Source organism: Gadus chalcogrammus, chromosome 1 (genome assembly GCF_026213295.1).
Source record: "Gadus chalcogrammus isolate NIFS_2021 chromosome 1, NIFS_Gcha_1.0, whole genome shotgun sequence".
NCBI classification, from domain to species: domain Eukaryota; kingdom Metazoa; phylum Chordata; class Actinopteri; order Gadiformes; family Gadidae; genus Gadus; species Gadus chalcogrammus.
Genome location: NC_079412.1, coordinates 14,357,292 through 14,367,291, shown reverse-complemented (window position 1 = coordinate 14,367,291; position 10,000 = coordinate 14,357,292). Strand labels below are relative to the sequence as shown.

Genomic DNA, 10,000 nt, shown 5'->3' with positions numbered 1-10,000 from the left:
TGACAGTTGCTCTGATTTCATCAGATACAACTGTCCTTGCTGCTGCTGCTCCTCCTCTCCCTCTCCCTCTTCCTCTACCTCTCCCTCTTCCTCTACCTCTTCCTCTTCCTCTTCCTCTTCCTCCTACTCCCCTTCACCTCCACCTCCACCTTCACCTCCACCTCCACCTCTTCATCTTCCTCTGCCTCTGCCTCTGCCTCTTGCTCTTGCTCTTGCTGCATCCATTTTCCTATACCAACTACGTAAGAAGTCCAAAGCAAATGCCAAAGAAGGCCCTTTTTCAACGAGGCACAAATTACATGTAAAACACCTGAGTAGGTCTTTAGCTGAGTAGGTCTTTAGCTGAAATGACCACCAGGTGTTTTGCATTGCAAAACTTATCCTCTGTGTTTTGTACAGATCATTGTATGTAGTGTTGCTTTTACGTAAAAAAAGTAATTCCATGCCAATTCACCAAGAACTATGGTGCACAGGGGAAAAAAAAATCTAAATTACTGTAAAATAAAATAAATAAACTATAAACTAAATATTTTTTCTTATTCAAACATGTAACTTCATTTGTCTGTCCAAATGCAGCATCTTTCCATCTACAGTGATCTAAATTACTGATAAGTTAGGTTTTGAACAGAAAGTTCACTGTTTTGAACAGAGTATCTAAACATTGGTAAAATATGCTGTAGTTCCACAGCGTTTTGCCGGTAGTGAACATTGACTGGGGCAGGTATCCATGAAATTTGGAAGAAGGCGTCATTGCCAGCATTGTATCTTAGCATAGGGGCAAGTAACCACAGTTTGGTTCACATGGTCTACTGGTATGCTCACTGTGTGAAGTGTTTAGGGAATGTGAACATGGTTTAGGTAAATTGCCTAAAACGATAGGAAAAAACTGTAATGAGTCTGCCAATTATACAGGAGGATGATTAGGGAGCAAGATTGAATAAGCCTGGTAGGGCCAGGACACCGGGGAAGCCCCTACTCTTTGCGATAAGTACCCTGGGATCTTTCATGACCTCAGTGAGTCAGGACCGGTTTTATGTCTCCTCTGAAGGGCGGCGCCTTCCGCAGCACAGTGTCCCCGTCAGTGCACTGGGGCAGTGGGATTGATGTTAAGGCCAGAGAGAAGAGTGCCACCTAATGGCCACCACCCGACACACCTTACTGCACCTGGTATTCCCAGGCGGACTCCCATCCAAGTACCAACCAGGCCCGACCATGCTTAGCTTACGAGATCAGACGAGATCGGGCATTTACATGTTGGTAAGGCCGTATGACACACAGGTCCAGATTTTTTAATCACTTTCTGTAATTTGAGGCAGCCGTTATGATGCAAAAAAATATAATGGTGTATTATATATCTTACATGTATTCATAGATATATATTTTTTTAACAGTGTGTATGTAATACCACAATGCTTTCATTCTCGAATCACCATGGTAATAGCAATAATTTCAAGCAAATATTAAAAATAAATCATGATGGACTGATTATCATATCACATACACGTTTTTTTAATTAAACAGTAGGTTATTAGGCATGGCAGAATCAAGATCAAGATCGTCTTTCTCTCTACATGCACACACAAACTCTCGCACACACACACACACACACACACACACACACACACACACACACACACACACACACACACACACACACACACACACACACACACACACACACACACACACACACACACAGACACACACACACCATACACACATACACACCACACACACACACACACACACACATACACACCACACACACACACACACACACGCGTCCACGCGTCCAAATCAGTCACGAATACACGCAATGCAGCTCTGTGGTGAAACCTGGCAACATCTGTTTAGATGATTGAGTTTACAGACTTAATCACCTCTATCCTGCAGGGGCCAGATTATCAACCTTTAAGACGGACAAGCAAAGTTTAACAACCAGAGTCTGTTGGAGGGTCGAGTCCACCATGTTCCATACTTATGGCTCAACACTTGCCCAATGTAAGATTTCAATGTAAAAGTGATTACTAATTAAAGAGCTTTATGGTATAAAGCCCCCCCCCCCCTCCTCCCTTTTACCATGTTTGGAAAAGTCTTTCAACGGTATCGAGGCCAGAGCGATCTGCAGAGAATCACAATGTGAACTCCTAAGATCTGATGGTCTCCCCAGTCCAGGATTATGCAACTGTAAATAACGTTCCTTGAAACTAAGCACATATTTTCGAAAAAACATTACTCTTTACATTTTTAACAAATGAAAAAGTAGGATTTCATGGAAAACTGTGAAAAAAAACTCAAATTCAGAGGACGGAACCATTTGATGTGAGAGACAGAGAGGATTGATTGTTTGGTTTTTGTTTGCGAAGAATAAAGAAAACAGAGAAGAAAATATTAAATAAACTAAAAATACTGCACTAACTTTGGGGGCAATACATAGCAAAATAAAGCAAGTTAAGATTTGTTGTTTGCTTTTCTTAATCCCGTTTCTCTTCTCGTGCACTGTCCCTCTCTCTCCTAATTAAACATGCCGAAAGATCTGAAAAACCACAGACAAGTAGCAGACTATTACCATCGGAGCAGAACACACTGCAGAAACTAGGGGCCCAGATGTGCTCTGGTACTGGTGTAGACAGAGTTATGTCCTGTAACAACATCTTCCTCATTCCGGACATTTTCCACAGAGCAGTTAACAAGTGTATGCCCCCTGAAACAAACAAGTGCTTTCAGTAATGACATAAATATTGACAGAAAGAAACACTCACAGAGACAGAGAGAGAGACACAGGAACAGACGGACATACACACACACTAACACATGACATGGAACAAAGCCAGGAAAGGTGCCAGAATGCTTCCAACCATGAAATGTACTATTGATAAGCTTATCAAATATGGATGGACTCATGCAAGTTTAATGAGCAGATCTCCTCCAGGCCTCGTCTTCGCCTGGAATATTAGTCCTGGACGGAGATAGGTGACATCATGCTTTCGAGGCGATTCCTGTGTGTGTTTCTGTGTGTATCTGTGCGTATGCGTGTCTGTGCGTATGTGTTTGTTGACGCGTGTGTGTCTGCGTATATGTGTGCGTGTGCACGTGTACGTGTGTGTGTGTGTGTGCGCGTGTGTATGAGCCAGAATATCCATTTCGTTTGCAACCTAAATCAGAGTCTCGGCGTAAACCTATCCACGCGGTTGTCTGTCTTCCACCAGAAAACCACCAGACACCCGGCTCAGTTGACCTCCCCGAGCGTCATCCATGTCATAAACCTCAGCAGGAAGTGTTTGGACACATGCTCCTGATGTTCCTCTCCCGGGGGGTTTGAGGAAGGTGAGGGGTGAAGGTGTTTGAGGCTCCAGAGTGACGGGTGTCGGGTGGTGGGAGATCTCGCTACAAGGTCCGTGTTGCAGTGAGCCGTCTCAAGGGCTCACTGCACAGGACACGATTGTCTGACCGGGGATTTCTTCAGCACTCCCCGGTACAGTCGATACAGTGCTCTCACATGCGGCTCTGGATACCCACTGGCGTGTGAGTGTGTGTGCGTGTGTGTGTGTGTGTGGGTGTGTGGGTTTGTGTGTGTTTGCGTGTGTGTTGCATTACAGTGAAAGCAGAGACAGGTCGTTAGAATGCCTTCTTATATAACATGCTAATAGGTTAGGGGTTTTCTTGCCTTGAAGGAAACACCAAGATGGGTTATTCAAGAACACGCACACACACACACACACACGCATGCACGCACACGTTCATGCGCACACACACTATTAACCAAAGGAATGACAAAACATGTTGCATTTACAGTATGTTTTATACTGCACTGGAATCATACTGTACAAACAAACACATCCAATTATACAGTGTACTGGTCTTTAAGAGTGACAAACTGCACGCTACTGTGGCCATCGCCCAGGTAATCATTTCATGAGAATATATCACTGGAGCTGTGGCTGTCCTCACATTCACACGGTAGCAGCAATTGATAAGAGAAAGGTCTGTCCTAAAACATCAGACCATACACTGTCTTCATCCTAATTATCACAGAAACAGTTATCAAACACCAGACATCATCCTCATATATTACATTGCAATGTGTTTGAGCAATCCGTTCTTTCATACTCAACTCATTGTTTGATTATAGTATTGTCTCAAACCTGTGGAAGTATTACATTGTTTATAAAATACCAGGCCTATGTGCCTTTGAACTATGATTAACTAACATATGGCGGATTCCACATAAATATATAAATCTATATATTTAGAACATAAGGCACTCAATTAAAATACATACCGTAGAGTCAGTTCGACCATTGTGCTGTAAGATATTTGGTGAAAAAATAATTGAAACTAAAGAAAACGGATAAAGGAGTTATTCATATGATATAGTCCTAAATATACAGTCCTGTATGCACAAGTTACACGTTCAAAAATAATTCTAAACTTAAATTACCCTATGACATTAAATTAACTCTTCTGTTTCCATTAAATAATGTTGAGAATGGTATCAAGCATAAATTAGAATTGATGCACTACATAAAACAGTTCAATTCTTCATCAGTGTCCTCTATTCCTTGAGCCATGTTCAAGTTATTTCAACTTGAACCCCCCCCCACACTTATTGCCCTATGTCATTCTGCCAGACGCCGTTGGACTTGTTCAGCGTGGTTCTACTTCCTTGTTTGTTTTCCATGTCCAACTTCATGGCCTCCTCCACAGCAGTGGTCATGGGGAGCTTGTCCTCAGCCTCCGTTTCGCGGTGGTAGAAGTAGTTGAAGTTGGAGACGATGACGGGCACGGGCAGGGCGATGGTCAGCACGCCGGCGATCGCGCACAGGGTACCCACCATCTTACCGCCCATGGTGATCGGACACATGTCTCCGTAGCCCACCGTGGTCATGGTGACAACCGCCCACCAAAACCCCTCTGGTATGCTGACAAACTGCGTATTGGGCTCGTCCACCTCAGCGAAATAGATAGCGCTGGAGAAGAGGATGACTCCGATGAAGAGGAAGAAGATGAGAAGGCCCAGCTCCCGCATGCTGGCCTTGAGCGTCTGCCCCAGAATCTGCAGCCCCTTGGAGTGACGGGAGAGCTTGAAGATGCGGAACACCCGGACCAGACGGATGATGCGCAGGATGGCCAGGGACATGTTGGCCGATGCGTGCTCCTGCGGTGTGCTCACCACCTCCGTGACCACCGTGACAAAGTAGGGGATGATGGACACGATGTCTATGATGTTCATCAGGTTGTGGAAGAAGTCGCTCTTGCTGGGACACACCAAAAAGCGCACGAACAGCTCGAAGAAGAACCAAACGATGCAGGCCGTCTCGATGATGAAGAAGGGATCGGAGAAGGTTGGGGGCTTGGGTGGCTGCGCGCCCGCGGATTGGTTGAGAGGCTTCAGCCCGCTGGGAATGAGCATGTCCGACTCTTCTCTGAACTCTGGCAGAGTCTCCAGGCAGAAGATGATGATGGAGATGACGATGACGAAGACCGAGACGAGCGCGACGCCCCGTGCTGCGTTGGAGCTCTCCGGGTACTCAAACAGCAGCCAGAACTGCCGATGGATTTCGTTGGTTGGCAGCGGGATCTCTGTGTCCTTTATGAAGCCCTCGTCTTCTCGGAACTGCTCCATGGCCTCACTGCCCAACTCATAGAAGATCATCTCATCTGTAAACACGTCAAGAGGAACGTTGGCTGGACGCCGGATCTTACCCCCCGACTGGTAGTAATACAAGATCCCGTCGAAGCTTGGCCTGTTCCGGTCGAAAAAGTACTCGTTTCTCATCGGGTCAAAGTAATCCATCCTCTTCGTCGGGTCCCCCAGGAGCGTGTCGGGGAACTGGTCCAATGTTTTGAGCTGAGTCTCGAATCGAAGACCGGCAATATTTATTATAACCTTCTGGTCGCCGTCGTCAAGACCACGCTTATCAACAAACAGATCCTCGCAGCACTCCTTCGCTAGGCGGCTGTATATGGTCTCACTCTCCTTGGTGGACTCGCTGCTTAGCAACAACTTCCAGTTGGAGATCATGCTGGCACAGCTTGTGCGCCCCCGTCTGCTCCCCGTATTCATCTTCGGGGACTGGGGCACGGCCAGTGTCTGTGCCTGTAGGCCGGCCATTGAGGCTGAAGACCCCCATATGCTGGGGGGCAAGGTGCTGAAGTGGGAGGGTGTGGAGGCGAGTTGAGGCGCCAGGAAGGGATGGTCGCTCGTTGGGCTGCTCCGCTCCGGTGGCATGTCCACCGTGAGAGCGGTGGTCTCGTCTGCGTAGCTCTCCAGCTCATCCTCCAGGCTGCTGTCCACGTCGTCCAGGCCCTCCAAGTCGACCAGAGCCACCTCCATGGCTGTGGTGTCTCCAGATCAAGGCCCTGGGGCCCCAGGCGGAGAGGCACACACAGAACTGTGCAGGAGGGATGTCCAGCTCAGTGGCCTGGATCAGGAACGGAAATAGCCAGCCCACAGCAGGACTCACAAGGACAAACACAGCGGCCCTGCTTCCACAGCCTGGTCCTCCTCCTCCCACCTGCAGAACGGAAAAAAACACAATAGTACACGATGAGAGAGAATAAGTTATGTGAGAAATGATATGCATGGCCAACTCTTATTCCTAGAGTGTAGTTCTACCTGAAAGCCAATTGCAGACACCCAGGTAAAGGCAATACCAATGGGAAGCAAGCGACCAAAGGTACTGGGAGAGTACAGTAGTTTACAGTACAGCGCAATAAGACAATTGAGCAATAAGGGCATTCAGTTGATCTGCCCACGTCATTCATTCACTCCCATTCAACGCTTTTATTGATAAGTCTCTTTCAGTACTGCATCTAATATGGGGACAGGACAGTATAGTGCTTCAGATGTTGGAACTAAAGGGACTCTCATCTAAAAGAGTACATGTTCGAACCCCAATGTGTCCAGCAGGCAAGCTGTATGATGATAGTTATGTTATTATAGAACTATTGTTGTATTATATGTAGGCTACGCCGTCAAGCCTTCGCCCTTTGGGCTAAGGGGAAGCTGTAAATGGAGCCCGATCAATTTACTCCGGCTGGACCCAAGTCACAAAGACCTACGTCACAGGGTACATCAGACTCAATAAGCAGTAGATGTGCAAAACATAAAATTAAATTCTATTTTCTCAGAGGAACACGCAAAGCAATGATCCAGAAGAATAGAGTGAGTCGGTAACCTCTGACTCAACCCTTATTTTATAGAATCCATGAAAACCCACTGGCAGGCGTAACAATGAAAAGAGCAGCTATATCGGCTTAACAAAGCAACAAAGAAGCTCTGGCTTGTGTACCCTGAGATTGTGTCGCCTGGGATCCAACCTCTGGCAAGCAAGCCACCTCTGCACATAAAGAGCAGACCCAGGGGAACCATGGGGTAGGCGGCTTTCAGCAGCGCCGACAGGTGCACAACAGACACGGTGGTCACGCTCCAGCAAGAGCTGGGGAGCACCCAACAGGTCCAAAGAGCCTCGCTAGGCAAAGCCCCAGGGAGACTAGCTGTCTGGTTCCCACCGCCTTCACACCGTGTGTGAGGGAATTGTTTGTCTACAAGTGGAGAAACCACTTGTGGGGGCGGACCTAGGCAACTGAGCAACAGAGGACTGTACAACCAGCGTAACGGGCAGCTCCGCCTTCTACTTACAGCCATAAGACTGCAGGGAGAAAGCGGGGAAAAGTCAGGGTCAAGGAGACTGGTACACTGGACGAGTGCCCAGCCCGCTCATGAAGCACAGAGGAACGCCACACGGAGAGGGGAAAAACCCGGGCTATAATACGCTGTCCAAACGCAGACCCAGAGCCCCAAGGCAGAAGGGAGGGCGAGGGAGAGTGCCTCCCTACACATCGGGCAGCAAAGCTGTGTATAGCTGTACTGCCCTTTAGTCACACAGACTTTATCTCTTTCGATAATTTATATCTATAAAATATATATTTTAGGGGTGCAACGATTCACTGATACGAATCGGTAAACGGCTAACACAGATGCGACTACATCGGTGTTAATCCAACCGTTTTTTCACTACACATGGGGACAGAGCGTGCGAAAAACAGCCATATAAAACGGCCATAACAGAATAATACAACAAGTTTAAATGATTTTCAGTGCACCAGGTCCAATACTGGATGTGTATTTAAAGGCCTTCAACATCAACCAATTAACAGTCTTTGATAAAACAAAGCTTGAATCCCTATCGTGGTGGAGCGATCTGAATGGTTGAAAAAAATAACTAGTTAAGCGATCTGATTGGTAGAAAAATGTAATTTATTCAGAGCGACCTGATTGGTAACATTTGTTTTTACCAATCAGATCGTTCAAAATAAATGTAATTTTTCGACCAATCTCATCGCTCGAAATAAGACCAACCTGATCGATCAGCGGGGGCGGGGCGGCGCCGCGGCCGGGGCCATGGCGGGGCCGTTGAGGGGCCGCGGTGGTCAAAGTAATAGAAAAGGGAGGACGAGCGCTGCTGTGTGGCGCATTATATACACAGTGACGTGGGGAATGACGGTGGTGCCCACGTTAATGGGTGCGTTGTTGAAATATTCAGTGCACGCGAATGACCGCACAGGAAAAGCCCGTACTGTGAAGCCCGGGTGGCGGAGCCTACATGAAACAGAACACGGCTCATTAGGACATGTGTATAAAACGGTAACCCGTAAAAGTCGCTATGGATGAAAGTGGTAACGGTGCTACACGTTAATGAGAACTGAGTCCTGTTACATGTACACACTCACCATCTATTGACCGAAATAAAGCTTCAACTAAATGTCTTCCATTATCTTAACGCTGCTCATGTAACTGGAGGCTCCTGCCGAAGAAACACTCGAGTACTGGGAAACACTGAAACCCCCATTAGGGAGATGGGTTCAGGTCCCCAGGCAGTAATGGAACCCACCCATGAGGAGCAGCTACATTACAATACATCACATATAGCTTCACGTACAGCTTCACTGTGTGTCTGCTCTATAGCTTTTCAGTTAAAATGGTCATCAGAAATTCATTGATTGATGACATGTATCAGTTCGCAAGACATTGATACGGCAAGCTGTAATCTGAAAACAGTGACCTGGAAATGTTGTTGCTATTAAATATCTCAACACTTGAAACAGGATTTGGCACGAACACACACTCGAATACACAAACATCACACACACACGCACGCACGCACGCACGCACGCACGCACGCACGCACGCACGCACGCACGCACGCACGCACGCACGCACGCACGCACGCACGCACGCACGCACGCACGCACGCACGCACGCACGCACGCACGCACGCACGCACGCACGCACGCACGCACGCACACACACACACAAACACACACTCTTTTGCAAAAAAGAAACAAATAGGCCCCATGTGACCCAATGATCCAGTTCCAGCCTGGAAAAGGAAGGGAAGGTATCACGGGTTCACTGGGGCTGTGCATACATTAGCGCATAATTTACTGAGGCCTGGACTCCACCAGACACAGAGCTGACAGTGAAACTGCCCCGCTCCTCCCCACAGCATTTCCCCTCGTGACCTCAGATAAAAACGACCAATACACGCAAAGCCCCAGATCTGTTCACACATACACCAGGTTTTTCCAAGTCCTACTCAGCCTTTCTGTGTGTTGTGTGAATGCCGATAGATGCAAATACTCAATCAAATATTCCCGTGGATCACAATATGTCACCCAAACCGCCAGTACACCAGGGTGCTGGGGGAAAGAGAGGGAAAGGGGAGGGGAGAGTGATGAGGGAAAAGTGTGGGGAGGGAAGGATGACGGGACAGTTCGCGGAACGAAGGATGTGGAAGCCAGTGCCGGGTGGAAGCCAGCGCAGCTTGGAAGCAAGCGCCGGGTGGGCCGGGTGGGCCGGGTGGGCCGGGTGGGCCGGGTGGGCTGGGTGGTTGGCGGGTTTGGGAGAAAGAGCGACAGATAAGGGATGCTTGGGTGGCGGTTGGCTGGATGGATGGAGAACGATACGTACAGGCATGGTGTCATTGGATGAATA

The 10,000-nt window shown here is 47.7% G+C and overlaps 1 protein-coding gene and 1 pseudogene across 2 annotated transcripts; both read right to left on the bottom strand.

Annotated features, from left to right (window-relative positions):
• Nucleotides 1-1,152: 1,152 nt before the first annotated feature.
• Nucleotides 1,153-1,271, bottom strand: LOC130392293 (5S ribosomal RNA; annotated as a pseudogene).
• Nucleotides 1,272-3,817: 2,546 nt separating this feature from the next.
• Nucleotides 3,818-6,337, bottom strand: kcna10a (potassium voltage-gated channel, shaker-related subfamily, member 10a). Of its 2 annotated transcripts, XM_056590878.1 has the most exons (2): nucleotides 6,188-6,337; nucleotides 3,818-6,094 (listed from the first exon to the last, which is right to left on the bottom strand). In XM_056590878.1, the coding sequence occupies exons 1-2, from the start codon at nucleotides 6,335-6,337 to the stop codon at nucleotides 4,607-4,609; spliced, it is 1,638 nt and encodes a 545-aa protein (XP_056446853.1). In that variant the 3' UTR covers nucleotides 3,818-4,606. The 2 variants fall into 2 exon arrangements, with proteins under 2 accessions (XP_056446853.1, XP_056446845.1); XM_056590870.1 differs by having other exon boundaries at nucleotides 3,818-6,337.
• Between the last annotated feature and the right edge of the window lie 3,663 nt (nucleotides 6,338-10,000).

What these genes read in the sequence shown, in the direction of transcription:
- kcna10a (XM_056590870.1), bottom strand. Translation starts at nt 6,337, where the DNA reads ATGGAGGTGGCTCTGGTCGACTTGGAGGGCCTGGACGACGTGGACAGC.